The 18,390-nt window shown below is 42.3% G+C and overlaps 2 protein-coding genes across 25 annotated transcripts in view; both read right to left on the bottom strand.

The window, feature by feature from the left end:
• The window catches only part of dst (dystonin), a 121,384-nt gene that overhangs the window by 53,144 nt on the left and 49,850 nt on the right, over window positions 1–18,390 (bottom strand). For 22 of the 24 annotated variants that reach the window (XM_050071965.1, XM_050071946.1, XM_050071952.1 and 19 more), the window contains 12 exons: window positions 11,659–11,805; window positions 9,823–9,911; window positions 9,628–9,736; window positions 4,927–9,048; window positions 4,307–4,453; window positions 4,000–4,215; window positions 3,781–3,924; window positions 3,457–3,693; window positions 2,537–2,689; window positions 1,518–1,751; window positions 1,123–1,407; window positions 103–651 (listed from right to left, as the gene is read on the bottom strand). In XM_050071965.1, coding sequence (XP_049927922.1) covers window positions 103–651; window positions 1,123–1,407; window positions 1,518–1,751; window positions 2,537–2,689; window positions 3,457–3,693; window positions 3,781–3,924; window positions 4,000–4,215; window positions 4,307–4,453; window positions 4,927–9,048; window positions 9,628–9,736; window positions 9,823–9,911; window positions 11,659–11,805 — 6,432 coding nt within the window. The remainder of the gene's footprint in view (window positions 1–102; window positions 652–1,122; window positions 1,408–1,517; window positions 1,752–2,536; window positions 2,690–3,456; window positions 3,694–3,780; window positions 3,925–3,999; window positions 4,216–4,306; window positions 4,454–4,926; window positions 9,049–9,627; window positions 9,737–9,822; window positions 9,912–11,658; window positions 11,806–18,390) is intronic. The other 2 variants (XM_050071943.1, XM_050071961.1) reach the window with 2 other exon arrangements.
• Window positions 11,758–14,289, bottom strand: LOC126407228 (plectin-like). The gene has a single exon (XM_050071967.1). The coding sequence runs from the start codon at window positions 14,186–14,188 to the stop codon at window positions 12,107–12,109; it is 2,082 nt and encodes a 693-aa protein (XP_049927924.1). The 5' UTR covers window positions 14,189–14,289; the 3' UTR covers window positions 11,758–12,106.

The raw sequence follows: 18,390 nt of genomic DNA, 5'->3' as shown, positions 1-18,390 counted from the left end.
GAAGTGTGACACCTTGTTTTCAAGACTAATGCTCCCACCCAGTGGCAAGAATAAGTCACTGCAACCTCTTAAGCTCCATCTGATTATCTGCAGACTAAATACCTGAGAATGTAGTGTTTTGTATCTGCTGGCTGCAGAATCCAACTTGTCCTTGACAGCAGAACAGGTTCCTGAAGTATCCACGTCCAGCAGAGCGTTCTTAGCTGCAGAGTTAGCCAACCCACAGGCGTTAGCCACATCCAGCACTTTCTGCCCCGACATGGTGATGAAGCGAAGGTCCCCTTTGTGGGAAATCACATCCTCTGAGAAGCTTTTCTGTCTCTGGAGTTTATCACTGAGGATATTAAGCGAGTCTGCAGGAGCACCCAGCTTCTCTATCTCTCCCTCCGCCTGGTCTAACCAGCCCTCGAACTCCTCACAGTCACCCTGGAACTTCTTCAGCTCCTCCTGGACACACTGCACCTGCTTCATCTGCTGCTCGGCCTGGGTCAGCGAGGCGTCGTAGCGCCCCTTCAGCTCCTGGATGTTCTTCTGAAGTTTCTCCTTCTCCTCTGGGGACAGAACGTTAGCCTGCTTCTCGAGGAGAGCCTGAGCCGACTGGGTGGCCATGATCAAATCCTGCTGCTGGGACAGGATCTCCTGGTGACGGGCCTGTGGGAACAGTAAAGGTTTGAGGAAACAATACACAATTTATACTCATTTTATTCTCTACCATTTCTTGCTTTTTGTCTTTAGTGGCTTTAAATGCTGGTCTGCAGTACCAGCTTTAATATTCCAGTCCCTTGTCCCATTTCTTAATTTGCAAATTTCAAGTCTGCTAAATATTATTAAACTAAAGTGTTAGCGACTTTTTGACATATTAAATAACCTGTATCTAAAGCACATTTCACAGTGGAATCTCTCTCTTCATCTCCATCTCTTCTTCTTTGTCATTCCTTTGCTGCTTCTGTCTTTAGATTCAACTTTAGATTCATGCATGATGATCTGCCTCAAATAATACCCTGGGATCTTTATTAACTAGTGCATTTTTGGTAAAGAAAGTCAGTACCTGAAAGAAAACTCCGACATGTGGACTACTTCAGAGAATTCTCTCTCTACATTTAAGCAACAAACCAACTCTACCTTGACCCTGTCATACTGCTTATCGAGGTCCAGGGAGGCGTCTTTCTTCTCGCTACTTTCTCTGCCAAAATCGTTCTCAGTGGTCTGCAAAGCGTTTCCATTGGCATCGTCATCCTCTCCTATCAGTCCCATGGCTGACGTTTCTTCTGGCAGGTTTCCATTGTCTTTACTTATACGGTCACTTTGATCCAGAATCTTCTCGTTTTCATTCCCTATGTTGGATATCCAGTCAAGCAGACCTTCGATTTTGTTCTTACTTTCTTCAAGCCGCTCAACAGCTGCTGCCTGAAAAGACAGATGCATAAACATATTAACAAAACACTGAGTCCTGAACAAAATCCACACGCTACAATGCATTACATGGATACTACAAATGAGGTAATCTGAACTCTGACCTTTTCACTCTCCTGTTTTATGGCTGTGGTAACAACCTTCTCCAAATCTTTCCTGGACTCCTCAGCCCGCTGGTTGATGAGCTTGGCTTTGCTCTTAGCCTCTTCCAACTTGCTCTCGATGACGGCGATTTGATCGGGCATCAGCTTGCTCCGGTTTTCATCCAGAAACTTTTTAGTGCTGCTGATGACCTCATTCAAGGCACTGGCATTAGTCAGTACGTCTTTTTGCAGAGCCTTAGGATCAGACGGGAGAAATAAGAACAGACATGGTTGGATTACTGAGCGGGCGTACTGAGGGCACAGGCCCAGGGGCCCAAAGTGTTCAGGGCCCCTGGCCTTCAGCTACAAAATGTCACTCAAATTAACAAGTATTGGCCAGGATGAGACTCAAAGGACTACAAAGAGATTCAAAGGAACTACAAAGAGGCACAAAATGACAAAAAAGACATAAGTATACCTCAAAGAGACACAATTTAACTTTTAAAGAGACACAAAACGACACCAAAGACATGCAAAGGAACCACAAAGTGACAAAAAACGACCACAAAGAGAAACAAAATAATGAAAAAGACACAACTATACCTCATAGAGACACAAAACATCTACGGAGAGATATAAAGGAAGTACAAAAACACGCAAACTGACTACAAATAGATCAAAAACAACTTCAAAGAGAAGGAAAATGACCAAAAAAGACATACAATGTTCCCTATGAGACACAAAATGACAACAAAGAAACACAAAACAACCACGAGGACACACAACATTACCACAAAGAGACACAAAACTACAAAAAGATGCTCACAACTACAACAAGACACAAAACAACAACATTGAAAAGAAGCAAAACAGCACAAAATCTGTGTGTCTTGCTCCTGTGTAGGAAATGTGGTGGGGCCGTTTGCATGCCTGTGTCCAGGGGCCCATTGTCTCATAATCCACCCACTGGAATGGACGTAATAAAAACTTGGACACACACACACTATGCTACTTAAAAGCAAAGGAACTGTATTTCAAACCTGGTGCTCCTGCTGGTACTGCTGCAGGTCTGTCACACTCTCAGCGTTCTCAGCCTGTTGCTGATGACCAATCAGCTGGTTTTCTGTCAGGGTGAGATTGTCACACACTTCCTCCAACTTCTCTGTAAACGCCTTGTGTTTCTCCAACAAAGACTGCCAAACAGGAATTAAAAAGACACCAGTAAATATCACAACTTGAGGCTGTCATTAAACACATTCACATCCTCACTCCATATAACAGTGACATGAAACAAAACCCTACAGCAGCTGCACAAAAGGTTATTCCTATGGTGTGAACAGCCCAGTCAATATTTGGCAACACAAACATCAAAACAAGGGACAAGAAATTACTCAAGCACTTAAAGGTTACATGCAAAATCAGCTTTAGGATACATTTCATATCATCATAACAGTGTAAAAATCTAGTATGCTGTAAACATGCTGTCTTGTCATTCGCTACTTTGGTCTCGTGATGGTAATAAGAACATTATGTTTGGTGTGTTAATGGGGTCGCTGTGGGTGAACGTTTTCCAATAGAGAAGGTGCATTTTGTCCACTGTTAATCGTTCACTGGTGTCTTGAAGGCCTGCAGGATACAACCAGCACACAGAGTTAGTCTGCAGGAGCGATCGGGCACTTGAGCATGCAGCGTTGTTATTTTTCCTAAACATTTAGACATCACAGTAGAAGCTCCTAAATCTGAATCCTGGAAACAAAAGCCAGTACTCAATACAATAATGAGAAACCACATTATGTTAAATGTCTTGTCATAAATCACTTGTCACAATCCACAAATAATACTACCAATGTTTAAATCGTACCATGGCTTACACAGCCCACTCTACATGCGCTGAAAGCATTCGTTATTACTCAGCAAACAAAACATGTATACACAGCTATCTGTCTATCCACAGGCAGACCTTCTCCTGGCTCTCCCTCTCCCTGGTGTCCAGTAGGACATCTAAGGCGCTCCTTTGGGTAACAAGCTTCTCTGTCTGGTCCCTGAACGCTCGCTGTGTGGTGCTGAGGAACTTCAGGAGGTAGCTGCTCTGAGCTGGACTTAGGAACTGAGCGTGCTCAGAAATAAAGCACTGGATATCAAACGTGACATCCTCTAACTTGAGCTTGGCTTCTTTTTGCAGACTGCTCTCCGAGTCCTGGAAGGAAAGATGGAAACATGCGGAGTAAGTTTCTGTAGTCGCTGTAGATACTGGATGGTTTTAATTAAATGTATTTATAGATACCCTGTTCTGCTGAATCAAGTGTTTCAGTGCGTCCACATCACATGGATTCAAATCCACGTCACACGTCTCAGAGCTGTTTTGGATGAGGGCTGCGAGTTCATCAAGATCACTGAGGTGTTTCAGGTATGTTGATTCCAACTGTGCCTGAAATCACATTTGAAGTAGTCAATGGCTGATGCAACTGTTACATCATGTGAATTACTAGAGGTGAGCACTGACCTTTCCTGTTTCCATTGCTTGAATTAGGGAGTGACTCCTCTCTGCACACATTTGGGAAACAGCAGTAAAGTTTGGCTCTAAATCCAGATATGTCGAGGCCAAGTCTTGGTGGATTTGTATGGGAATGTGCTCATCAGCAGAATTTAAGAGCTGTTTGGCTTTTTCCATATCTACTGTTATAACACCCCCCAGTCTAGAAAGTTGGGACTCGAGAGACTGGACAAAAAAAAAAAAAAAAGTCAGGAACTAATGCGTAAAGTTAAAAACTGAGAAGAAATAATATTGTTTAATATTGTTATTTTCTAACCTGAAAATCCTCTGATTGGATCTGCAGTTCTTCCATGTTGCTACTCACAGGTGTCAGGATTAAAATTTCTTTTCTGACATCTTCTAAAACATCAGCGTGGTCTTGCAGTCTCCCAACACACTCCAAATAATCCTGGATGGAGAACAGCTGTGGGAAAAGAAAACACAAAACAAAAGTGGAGAAGATGTTACTTGTGTCACAAACTGAGGGACGTAATTATCTTAAAGAAATACTTCATCCCCCAAATGGCGATTTGCTCACCACTTGTTGCGTTAAATTTGTGTAGAAAACTTTCTTCTTGCATGCTACTATAGGGAACCAAGAATCCAAATACATAGGAAATTCTTAAGTAAAGGGGGGCTGCATTTAACAACAGCAAAACTATGCTCAGTACTTCCCAAAACACAGACAGCCCTTTCCGATGGGGAACTGCATTAATAAAGCTTATCTGTGGTCTCATCAAAGCCAGACCCCATTAACGATAACAGTAATTTTACCTCGCTCACAAGAAAAACAGTTTTCAAATTAAATGTATCATAGGACGAATAATTGATGTACAAAAGATCATACAGGAGGTGAAGTATTCCCTTAACACAGAAACAACATAAAATCAAATGTACCTTTTTTTTCACCTCCTCAACTTTGCAGGCATCTGAGCTGCCAGACAACTGAGCGGACGTTTGGTGACTGCCTGCTGCAGAGCGACAGAAACCCTCATCTTCCACTGCTGAACCCTCATCTTCCCCCTCTGAGCTCTCCTCCTTGATGCTCTCCAGTGTGTGCCGCCGCTCCTCCTGAAAGCCAGCGCCCAGAGAGTCGCCCCCCAGAGCACTGTTCAGGGTGTCCATCACTTCCTGAAGCACTGAAAGGTCTTGGCTCGTGGAGACAGTCTTAAGAACCTGCAGCAGCTGCAGCTGGATGTTTGGAGCATCGGACTTCTCTGTCTTTTCTTCGACTTTCTCTTCCTGCATTATCAGTTCTGAGCTTCCTGTTTCTTTGGTCTTTACACTGAGAGTGTTTTGCTTCAGCAAATCCATGAGAAGGTCTGGGTGACTGCTCTCTATAAGTCCATGAGCTGTGTCTTCGTCATGACAGCCACCTTCGTCTAAGGGTTGTTGAGTATTCTGAACGACTGCAATGGTGCTTTCAATGTCTCCAGTTTGTGCCTTTTGCAAATCACTGACATCAGCCCCTTTTGTTACCATTTCCCCCTCGTCATCCACACCTGTCCTTACAGCATTAGAAAACACTGATGGATCTGAAGAGGTAGCATCAGATGTAATGCAGCTGTCTGACAGGAAGTCTACCTGGGGACGCTCAGAAGCACACACATCTAATCTTGTTTCCTCTGGCACAATATCAGATCCAAACTCTACTCCTGTTATAGTTTCAGACTTTCCTGACACATTTCTACCAATATCTGCATTTTCCGTATCACTTGTCTCTACTCTGTCTGCTGTCTGTGCATTTCTTGACACAGGCATCTCTTCAGTGTCTCTGGTGACTGTGCAAATGTCCTCATGTTGCCTCTCTGTGCTTAACTCAACACCCTCTGCAGCACTGTGGTGTGAGCCTGACAAATCTTCATCAGCCAGCCCTGTTTCAAGTGAAACTCTGATGGTAGCTGGAGTGTAGCGCTCTGAATCTCCTCCATCAAAACACTTAAGATTGATAGTGTTTGTTGCGGTGACTTCATCGGAAACAACGGGCGACTGTGGAGATCTCTCACCAACAAGCACTCTCTGACCATTTGGAGAGCAGCTGGGCTCAGATCCAACACTAAAATCACTTTCTGAATGAAGCGCTGCTCGCTGAGGTAATGCGATTCTGCTGCCATCTTCTGTAATGTTGCTGTCATAGTTACCATTACCCCTGGATTCTGAGATGACTGCACCTTTGACTGACTCCCTGGGCGATGAGTAATCTGTATTTGGAGTTGGCTCGCCGTCCAAAGGTGACTGAACTGCACTCCTGTCATTCTCCGTTGTACTCTCCTCAGTCAACGCATTACCATGTGATGAGGACATGTCTAAGTCACTCTCACTAAATGTCTGATTTCCCACTTGGGCATCATATCCAGCAATGGGGAAATCATTATCGGTGGGTGAGCTGTCAGATTTAGAGTGATTAATAGAGGTGGTGTGTTGAGTCTGGCTTTCTGGATCAGTGGAGGTTCTGTCACTCAAACTAGATGGACGTGGCGGTGTAGTTGAAGCAGCATTTTCTCCAACAATAGCCGTTTCTGTCAGGCAGCTATTGATTCCACCCTGTGAGTCACTGTCTTCAGACAGTAAAGGTGATTTGTCAACGTGATGAATAGACTGAGCAGTCACCGAACTCCGTGAGGAGGGTGAGATCATCAGAGACTCGTGGCCGCTAACTGCAGCGGGGGAATGATGTAGGCAATTACTCATCTCTCCTACATTTCCTGTTGTCTCACAATCCACCTTTGTATCTCCATTCTCGCTGTCTGTCTCTCTGTTATTAGCGTCCTCGCTGGTCAGATCGAGCACCGTGACAGCAACTCTCCTCTCAGTCTGCGTGGTTTCAGCTTCATTATTAATTAAACGCAGATCATGATCGTAGGAGACGGAGTGAGTGCAGTTGTCTTCTGGGTATATGCTGGCTTCAGGCTCTAAATAGACATGTTCAATCTCAGACTGACTTACACTAATGGTGCAACCAGACCTCAATAGGCTCTGCTGTTCCATTACACGGAGAGCAATATTTGAGGATATGGATCCATTTGACACAGACATTGTGTCCTCTTCACTTCCTGCAACACTTCCTTTTTCATCTGACTGTAGGTCAAGTATTTTCAGTACTGTTGTCTCATCGACTATGCCCTGACTGAGAGCTGCCTCCAGGTCATAACGGCTCCCTAAGGGGACACCTACCCCTTCATCCATTTGTGCTTTGAGTAGATGAATAGCAGCACCTCGTTCATTTTCACTCTCCATGTCCTCAGAGCATAAAAACTCATCTTGGGTCATATCTGTACCTTCTTTATCACTACAAAGGGACTCCGCATCGTAGTATGGTAGTGTTTGACGGCTGGAATTTACTGGAGACTCAGAGTCGAACATCCTTGACGGTGAGCTAATATTTTTGTTTACAGGGCACGAAGTGTGAAGGACTGACGTCACTGGAAAATATGAAAGATCTTCACTATCATCACCTCCGACATCAATCTGGGAACTATTCCTGCAAATTCTGTCAGCAAATTCATCTGATTTTGTCCAATTTGTGTTGTTTTGACACATGATGTCCTCCGCTACACCAGACTGTGTAGCGTCCATGTCAATGTCATCATCTACTAAAAATTCCTGTTTTAGAGCCTCTTCATTTGCGTATGTTTTCTCACCAAAGCTAATTCTTCCATTTTCTGATGAAATAAAATATTGAGGATCAAATGTGTGTTGCGTGTATTCCATTAACTCCTCTGCGTCCTCATTTATGTGCAGCGGTATCTCTAAATCGTCCTCTTCTGAAAGATCACTGACATTTAAAGTCAGAGAAGTGACATTTTTCTCAGTGTTTTCAGAAAATATTGGGTCTTCAAGAAACATTTTAATCATTTTACTCATCTGTTTATCAAGAATCAGGACCCTCTGCCCTGACTCAGGATCTATATAACTGTTTAACATCAGGTAGGAGATGAATAGCTGCTTCGCTTCTGCGTCAGTTGGGATGTTATCAACTTTTAAGCAGCTTGCAGCGTGATGGCATCCATCAACTATGAGTTTTTTGTACATAAGCCAAGATGAAAACTTGTCATTAAGGTAATCAGCGTCAGGAAACACATCAGGAATTTCCACAGATTTCAAAATATCCGCTGTGTAAGTGTCGATCAAACCGTTTTGAACGGCGGAGCTGATGTCTACCACCTCTGACATTTCTGGAATGTAAAAAGCTGCTATCTTTTCCCGATTACTGAACAGAGTGCTGGTGAACTCGTCTGTAGTGATTTGTTGGTCGTACTGAAATGAGGTGGACACAGTGTGGATGCCGCCAGAAGGAGGCAACACGAGTCCAATAAAGTGCTGCTGATTTTCAAGCACAATAAGCGTGCTGCTGGATCTCATCAAATCACATTGAACTGCTGCATCAACCTTTAGCCTATCTCTCATAACATCCTCTGACCCTGCCTCCTGATCACTTAAACCATGACAAAAAGACCTCAGAGTGTTAACACCCCTCCCTGATGTCAGTGATTTATTCTGGCTGAGGCACTTTAATATCAGTCTGTTGACCTCATGGGGTTCAACGTCCTGCACGGGCTGTTCAGCACCACTGGGATTCATCATATCCTGACAGGTCTTTTGCTCCTGAAGAATCTCTGCATAGACAGAAGCAGGTATCAAACCACTCTGGAAAGCCCTCTCCAGGGTCAGCGTGTCCCCTGTGTAGCACACCTCCAATCCATCACCGACTTCTTTGACCTCGATCATCTTGATGATCGGATCTTCGCACATGGCTCCTTCCCTCGCTGCTGCTATGTCAGAGAGCAACACAGAGGAGGCATGGGAACTCTCTACACACTTGCTGTCTTCCTTTAACATTGGCAAGCAGTTCAGGTTGGATTTATAAACGAGATCTTGTGTGAAAGTGTCGTCCCAGTCCAGACAGACACGCGGCTCAGGCAGGAAGAGGTTGGAGGTCACAGGTTTGACCCCAGTCATCTGATCGATCGGGCCACTCATGGGTCCAGTCCCGAGCCTCACATCACTGGATTTTAAATCCTAAAAAAATATAAATTAAACAAATTACTGAACTGATTTCAGCATAAAAATCTGTATAATCAATTGTGTGCCAAGTATTCAAAGCAAGACAAAATGTGTACTCACCACCAGACAAACATGGGCATGTTAAAACATCATGTGCACAAGTGCAAGACTGCATCAGGGTTGCAACAGGAGAGCGACGGATAATACATTTAAAGCTATCATGCATCTGGGAATGCAGTGTCCAGCATCTTGCAAAAAGAGGGTGGTTAGTCACATCACATACTGTAGGTAAAGGGTTACGTGTCATATCTGTTATCCATATTAACAGTGGTGAAATGTCAGACCAAAGCTGGGCGACACTAAGCATGTTTACAGCATACTCTGATTTTCTGGGCTTCAACTGTATAAATTCAGTTTTCACTCCCTAATGTAAGAGACTAAAAAGAGAGGAACAAAAGACAGTTGCTCACACTGTACTAAGGAGGAGAGGAAAAAGGTTAGTCATGCAACTGAACATCAGGTGGCACTGTTTTCTAACACATCAGAAGACACAAACGCAAACCACTCAATAGAAGGAACAGCGTAGTGTCCAACCTCTTCTGCAGAGGTTGTCTGATCTGAGCAGTGCTGGGAGAGTTCACTGTAGGCCTGATTGAGCGCCTTCAGCTGCTCCTGAGCCTTTTCTCGTTCCTCTTCTGTCATTCTGAAAGACATAACACACAGAATGAGGCTGTGACTGTAAACAGTGGAAACAGTATTGTGGATGTTAGTCACAGGAGCTCAACCTACTTATCACTGTGTTTGTTCAGCATCATCTGTGTGGCTCTCAGTGCTTCTGCAATTTGTTCCTTCTTAGTGACCATTTCCTCCACCGACACCTACAACATCAAACAGTGGCATATTAATACTTTATATGTAGTGAAATTATTCCTCTTTACTTCACAGGACTAATAAAATATGTTGTAGCCAGTAAGACTATAGTAAAGACATGAAGCTTACAGATACTCAAACATATTCACACACTCGTGCTGTTTTGAAAGAAAAATTTACATTTTTCCATTGACTAATTTCTATAAAGTATATTAATTAATGAATAAAGACATGCTGTGCACTCCAGTGACTAGATTCAGTGTAAATCTCCCTACAAAATAATGCCATCCAACAAACAGCTATGTAATAAACATTAACTTTGTCAAACTTAAAAGTTCAGTATGTGTCACATGTGACTCTATGGCCATTTTCGGGCTGTTATTTGTGGTATGGTTACATTTGACTGAATTGTGCATTACTTATTCAGTCCCTTACATGGAGGGACAGAATATTAGAAACACGTTAGGAGAGGCAGTTTCATAACTTGGAAAAAATTTAAGGAGAAAAAAGGGTAGTCCAAAGCTGTCATTATTACATTGTTATTGTTGGAATTGGAATTGTATTTCTATGTTTGTTTGCATAATGCACAAGAAAATGTAAATAATAAACAAAAGAATTAAAATAAAATAAAATAAAAATAAATTAAATTAAATTACATTAAACTAAACTAAATTAAATAATAACATAAAAACAATTTATTAAACAGGCCTCACTGACATATTTTTATGTGTCCTAAAATCATTAAAAAAAATTCTAATGATAACAATCAAACATCTCATTTATATTGCCGCATTGTATTTCAACTAAGGTTGTCATATTTACAAAAATAAATAAATAAATAATGTTAGTGTAATGTTATTGCTCGTGGCCCAGATGACAGCACAACTGCTTACATATACAGTGTGCTTTTTAAGCCGTTTATTGTACACAGTTCAACTCATCTCTAATCACTAATCTGAACTGGCCACAGATATGTAAAACAACCTCTACATAAAACCTCTACATGTAAAACAAGTCTCTAATTCTCTAATTTTTGGTTACTGTTATGCTCTTGTTTTAAGTGACTACAGTAAATGAGTAATGATTCCTGTAATTCATCCAGCTTTTCTCTTTCCTATTTTCTTACATTACATAAACCATTAATGATTGACAACCCATCCCTTGTGAATCACCAAACAGCTTCTCAGCACTATTCTATCACTTTTACAACACTATGTGAAATACAGTACACTTAAGGGACATTTCAAATTTCTCTCAAATTCCAATTTAATAATGTCAGCTTTGGACCATCTGTATACTACACTATGTTTCAGTGTTAACACAGGGGCATACATCTGAAATGTATTTGATATTTTATTAATAACCTGTTGGGATGATTCAATTTATTAGTCACTGACGTTCTGAAATGTGAGTGCTTGTGCAACTTATACATTTGGTGGTACTGAATCAGTTGGGGGTGACTGATATTACCAAAAATATCATGAAATCCATGTAAGCCATGCTTTTGTGTGATAAGATAAAGTAATAACGCCCACTTCCTATTGTGTGAAATATATGGAATTACATGAATCAGAAAGTAAAACAGTGTGTTTTTATTAGAACTCAAACACTGTGACAGCAAAAAGGCTGCAATATCATTTTGAATAGAAAAATACTCTTCACCATTAAACCAAAGCATCTCTAATGTACAACAAATATGTGGCAGGATATTAAAACACCAGAAAACACCACAACAGTACATACTATGTCATTTACCTGGGGCTTATTAGAAGCGTCTGTGTTGGCATTGCTATCTGTCAGAGCATTCGCGGCATTGTTCGGGGTCTGTTTCACATTGGACATCCAGTGCAACAGTTTGCTAACTTTATCACCATGCTCTCTCTTCTCCTCATCAACAGATCTCTACAATTTAAACAGATGGGTTTTTGACAAATGGTTAACTTTGTTACAAAAAACACTGGAGCGAGGAATCCTAAAAGGAAAGGGGCATTGCAATAATACATTTACAATCAGACTAAAAACAACAAATCTCAAGAACTAGTGTTAGTTGCATCAACCACTGTGTTAAAATGTGTAAACCAAAACAAAAAGACATTCAATAGTTAAGTCGCAGTAACTTTGCAGCCAATTACAAAACCACAGGAAATCCTATTTGCTGCTGTTGTTTTTATGCTATGGACAAGCATATATTTACAAATGCTTATTACTTATACGCCCAAACATAATGAAATGTTGATTTGGCTCCAAACCCATGACTTTTTGTCGCCTCCAGTAACCTTAACCCTGTGTGGCAGTCGTACACGCTTCTTTCAAGTGCCTCCCTGAACGTGATTCTTCTCTTGGTCTTTGGACAGGTGAGGCTTTTGGTGTGGAACCTCTCATCTTTAAGTGCAGAGGCCGTCACTTTGTCAACAAGGCCGCTCTGAATGACTTCTTCGAGTGAGACTCTATCGTGAGTGTCAGGGCTTATCAGTCCTCCAGTCAGGAGCTGGAATTCGATACAGCGAAAACCGACATCCTTTGGGAGGAGATTTTCCTGAATAGCCTGGGAGATGGACAAAGTCTTTGAGGTCTTGGGGTGAAGGATGCCGTTAAATACCTGCTCAAACTGTTGGAGCTGTTGATTCAATGCCTCATCTAAAAGACCTCTTTTGAGAGCCTCAGCAAGACCAACTTTCTCCCCTGAAGAAGGGTCGCAAATACCTCCAGTGCAGGCCTGGGCCTCCAACAGCCTTAAGGCAGAGATTCTGTCAGTAAAGCCCTGTTGAAACCCCTGAAGCACAGAGAGCCTCTTCCTCCGTGTGACGTCCCAGAGACCAGCAATGGGGCTGTTGATATCTTCCACAACGACCATCCTTGAAAATATGATGTCTGCAATCTCATAGATGCTAAGATCCCCACTGCCATAGCTTTCAAGCTCGGATATTTCAAGAAACCTCTGACTGAGAGCAGACTCTAGACAAAGCTGTCGGCCACCTTTGACATCGGCAATGATGTGAACTGTGTTTCCACTGGCGTCAGAGGTGGACTTTTCCTGCCATTCACTCTCCTGCTGTGACAGAAACAGATACGTCCTCTTGTCAATGTGTCTCGCCTTGAATGCCTCATACGCTGACATTTCGATGCCGCTGCTGCTGCTGACAACAGACACTCTGTGAGAACTCGTGGGTGAGGTGTTTGTGAGATGCTTCTCACCGAACGGGAAGAGAAACACATCACCATCAATGTCATAAAGGCACTCCTTCAGTATATCAGAGTAGTATGCTTTCAGTCCACTGTCGGGGTTGTGGAAACCTTTGGGGTTACTGACTGGATCGCACAGACCCTGTAGAGTCTCCTTGTTTAACAGACCCTGATCAACAGCGATGCTAACTGGCACCCTGACACCAATCTCTGGGTTGATCAGCCCTCCAGTGGCTACCTGGATCTCAAGAATCTTCTTGCCTTTGTATCTATCAAGAACTCTTTCCTGCATTGCCTGAAACACAGACAGCTTTTTGCCTGCATGGATGTAGCCGCTAACAGCTTTCTCTGCCTCTATCAGTTTATCTTTCAGGCCTGTCTCTACAATACCTCTCTCCAGAGCCTCAGCAACTGAGTATGTTTGCCCTGTGGACAGATCTGTAAGGCTTCCTGTTGCAGCCTGAGCCTCCAGAAACTCAACGGCGTACGTCTTTGCTAAGAAGCCCTTCTCAGCAGCTTCTAGGAAGGATATCTTTTTCTTACTTGACTCCACGTAAACTCCAGCAATAGCAGTTGGTTTGCCAGTGTACTGAGCGAGCGATGCTTGCAACTCTTCCATTGTGATGTGACCCATCTCAAACTCATGCCAAACCTCTTCATCCAGGAGCTTGTACTTGATTAAGGTTTGAATACTTGTGCTGCTTTTGAGTTCTGGGAGCTTTTGTGAAGTTGAATATATCGCACTCAGTTTCCCCTCACTGTCTGATGTGTTTACAGTTTCACGTATTTCTTTGATCTGATACATTCTTGTCTTAATGATGCTACGTGTGTCACCAGGCTGTTGGTCAGTGAGTCCACACAAGGCCATGTATCCATGTGTCGTCACAGCCATGGGCTCATCAGGTTTGATTTGGCTCTTATAGGTCACACTTTGCATGTCTTTTTGTAGGAGAGAGGGAGTTTGGTAAGTAGAGCTATTGAAGATATTCTTTGTTGGTGAATCGTGGATGCTTTGGCTGTGAGTGACTTCCATTTTATCTTGTTTGACTTGTTTCACTCCAGTGTTTTCTTTCTCCATTGCTGCCATCTGTAGATGTGACATTGGAAGAACTTTTAAGTAATGGAAGACTATACTTCACTTTTCTGATAGCTACAATTGCTACATAGATATTGTAATAAAAACAAGCAATTTGTAAAACTATATTACAGTTTATAAATATAATACTGTGCTGTGGTAATGTTGAACTAACTTCATCCATACCTCTGAGGACACTTTCATTTTGAGAATCTCGTCCTCCAGGTTGCACTTTGCACACTCATACGAGGGCACCATCTTCTGCCTCGCCGTGTGTTCTGTCTTCAACAAAGCCATCTCGTTGTCCTTGACATATTGACGACTGGTTTCAATGATTTCCTGTTTGTTTATCCTCTGGTTTTCAGTCTTCATCCTCACCCCGAGCGTCAAAAGCTTCTCCTGAAGAGTTTTCACCTCTTTGACGTACGACTCGATTTGGTCCCGGAGAGATCTTGCTTCTTTTTCCCTCAGTGTCAGTTTCCACTCACTATCTGTCACCCTGGCTGCCTCGTTTGACTTTTCATTGCAGAGGCTTTGTAGAGCGCTTACTTTCGTGTTGAGTCTAAGTCTGTCTTCCTCAAGTAGGGAAATTTGTGATTTTGCCTTTGAGAGGTCGTGTTCGAGCTTCGTTCTTTCTTGCTGCAGTTTGTCCAGTTTGATCTGCTGCTGCAGCAGTTGATCAGATTGTGGCTTTGTCTCCACAATGGTGTGATGTACTGTTTTTATCTCTTTGACTTCTTGTTTGAAATACTTGTTCAGCATCTCTGCTAACTCTGTGCTATGTTTTGACTTCCCACTTTCACTTGATATTTCAGATTGTAGTAAAATAAGTTTTTTCTCTATTTCAGTCTTCACTAGCAACAACTGCCTCTCATAGCCCTCTTTTTGAAGTTCTAGTTTACTCTTCAACTCCTCTAGCATTTTCTTGCACTTCTCAAGTTGCTCTTCCATCTGCTGGGACCTCTGCTGAAGTACAGAGTTTTCTTTCTGCTTTAGTTCAGCCTCTGTTTGGGAGCGCTGCAGCTTTTCTTTCAGCGTTCTGACTTCAGATCCCAATGTGATGCTTTTCTCTAGCACCTCAGCTTTCTCTTTCTTAAGGATCGTATTTTCATGTTGCAGATTTGATCGGGATTTGTCAGAATTCGACGCTACTTCTTTCATCGCTGCTTTATTTTTCTGAAGCTCAGTCTCCATCTGCAATATTTTTGATTCTTTGGCTTTCCTCTCTCTGGTCTCTTTCAGCAATTCATCTTTAGTTCTTTGTAAGGAAGAGTTGAGCTCTGAGATTTTAGCATTTAAGCTCTCTATCTTCCTGTCTGTTGCTCTCTTGTCGTTCTGAAGAGAATACATCTCCTGCTTTAGGGTTTCTGTCATTTTCTCCGAGCTGCTAGTTAACCCTATAATGTTGTGCTTATGTTTGAAAAGTTCGTCTTCTAATGCCTTGACTTTATTGAGATGTTTTTGGCTCTCTACGGTTTCTTTTTGCAGTTCTGCATTTCTTTTCTTTAGCATTGCATTCAGATCATTAATTTCAGCATTTTGCATTTGGATCTTTTCATTTGCAGTATTTTGCTCAGCAAACGCTGACTTCAGCTCTGATTTCAGGGCTGTTACTTCTTTCTCGTAATTGTTAATTTTTGAATTTAGTATTACGATTTTCTGCTGAAGTTCGGTCATTTTCCTCACCTCCTCACTGTAATCCTGCAGTTTCATTTGAAGCTCATGGGAGGTCTGAGATTTCTTATTTAGCTCCTCCTCAATGATTTTAACCTGCGATTTGGTGCCCTCCGCCTGCGACTTAAAGATTTTAATTTGCTGATCCTTGCTGTCGATTTCCGCTGTCACCTGATCGAGTTTGGCTTTTACGTTCTTCAGATTCTTTTCCATCTCTGTATTTATCTGTTTCAACTCATCTACCCTTTTCTGCAACTGAGAAGCGAGTAATTCACTTTTTTGAAGTTCTGCTTTGAGGTTTTTACACTGAAGCTGCGACGCCTGCTCAGATCTCTTTATTAAGTTGTTTTCGTCCTTAACTGTCTGAAGCTGCTGTTTCCAGCTCTCTAACTCACTCTTTAAAGACTTGATCTTTTGTTCAGAAAATGATCTGTCTTTTTCCAGCGACTCTGCTTGGATCTGCAGACCTCTAATATCACTGTCAGACGAGGCATTTATCCTTGTCAGCTCGTCGCATTTGAACTTCAGCTGATCTACTACTGCCTGCTTGGAAGCTACCTCTTCTTCTAAGTTGTTAATCTTGTGAATATTTTCCTGCTCCATGGAGTTTTTCTTTTGCAGCTCTCCTTGGGTGATCTTCAGCTGCTCTTTCAGGCCTTCGACTTCGGTGCTTTGGAAAAAGGCGTTTTGTTCCAAGGAGGATTTTGCTCTTTGGAGAGATCTGATTTCTTCTTGAAGTTCATTGATTGATTTCTTCTGGATCAGTGCTTCCTGCTGGAGATCCTCTGATTTCTGCCTCATGTTGTTTCTGTCAGTCTCCATGTCCATCTGAAGTTTCTTCAGTCTGTTGTTGCTGTCATCCAACAGCTTTTTATAACCTTGTGCTTTCTCCTCAGCCACCTCTGCCCTTTTCTGGATCAGGACTAGTTCCTCTACTTTCTGTTGCAGGGCATCCGCCATCATTCTCTCATTTTCTCTGACTGCAGCTAACTCGCGCTCACTGTCGACCTTCAGCTTACTTTCTACTGCCAAAAGCTGCTGAGCCAGATCCTTTACTTCAACCTGGACACTATGCACCTGTTCCTCAATAACTTCCTCCACCTTTATCTTTCTCTGAAGTTTGGGGCTCTGTGTAAAATCTTGGCCATCATTAGTTTTCTTTAAGAGCTCCTCCAGTTTCTTCTGAGCCACTGACCACTTGGCCTCGGCCTGCTCAACTAACTGTTTGGTGTGACTTAATTCCTCCTCGCTGGCAGCTTTGTCTTTCACCGCTATTTCTAACTTGGTGCGATACTGATTAATGTCGTGCTCCAGCTGTGATTTCTGGAAAGACAGATCATCAATTGTCTTCTCTTGAGTCTCTACATCTCCTTCCAACTTCTCCAGCTGTGCTTGTCTTTCAACCAGCAGAGCCTCCTGTTCCTGGACCCGTTGTTTAAGTTGACTAATCTCTAATTCCCCTGCAGCTTTTTGGAGCTCCGCGCTCTCTGTCCATTTTGTATTTTCTGCTCTCTCAAAAGCCTTTCTGGTCTATAATGCAAAAAAATTAGTCATCCACTGTTTCACTTTAAATTAAAGATTGTAGAATAAATTGCATGAATGTTTTACGTCTTACAGTCTCTCCAGGAATTTGCAAATTCAAGACTGTGATTTTTGAGTTAGTCAGAAATGTTATGGAGCTTTAAAACTCACATTTAACAACAATATGTGAGCTTGATTGTAGATTATCTTAAAGGGATAGTTGGAATCTTTTGGAGTGGAATTGTATGAGGTACTTATCCATAGTCAGTGTATAACATACAGTAGATTTAGTCTGCACACCCCCGGTTTGGAGAAGCAGGCTGGAGTCTGACATGGAGGGGTGGTGCAGCAACAAAACGTTAAAAAACATTATCAGTTTAAGTGCTGTAATTAGAATATTTTCATCGCTTTACCTTGCCATCAGACAGTGATTTCTGATGGGGAACTGAAGCTTTTGTATCGCTGTCTTCAAAGCCAGACTTCATTGAGAAAAACAGTGATTTAACATCGCTGAAATCAGGAGCTTCTGGCTTAGAACTGCCTCTGTCAGTTAGGTTGTTTGTGTTATTGTGTGACTTTGGCATTTACAAGACTTAGCTCAGATTCACCAAATTCGCAAAATAACACTAACTAACTACCTGATCAAGGCAGTGGTAGACCAGCAGCTCCAGTGTTCAGCAACCAAAATTACTATTTTTGTCAATGCAGTCTGGCTTTGAAAAGAGCATACATGGATATGACTCCAGTTCTCCGTCCAAACAGGCTGCCTGACGGAAAGGTAAAACTGTGAAAATCACTCACAATATTGTGCACACTCAAACTATAAGTGATATTTTTCGGTGGGACTTTTTCTTAGTTGGCTAAAATATGTTTTGCTGCTGACCCCTGCGCATAGCAGTACACTGCTTAGCTTCCGTGGCGGTACTCCTGCCATTTCTCCAAACTGGGGGTGTGTCAACTGACATCTACTGTATACTGCAACCCCACTTCAAAAGATCAGAACTATCCCTTTAATAGCACTTGCCACTGATTTG

The sequence above is a fragment of the Epinephelus moara genome, chromosome 19, assembly GCF_006386435.1.
Source record: "Epinephelus moara isolate mb chromosome 19, YSFRI_EMoa_1.0, whole genome shotgun sequence".
NCBI lineage: Eukaryota > Metazoa > Chordata > Actinopteri > Perciformes > Serranidae > Epinephelus > Epinephelus moara.
Note: the sequence above shows the minus strand (reverse complement) of the source record. Positions and strands in the feature narration are given on the sequence as shown.

Excerpts from the sequence above, each read along its gene's own strand:
- LOC126407228 (XM_050071967.1), bottom strand. The coding sequence starts at position 14,188 with ATGTCACATCTACAGATGGCAGCAATGGAGAAAGAAAACACTGGAGTG.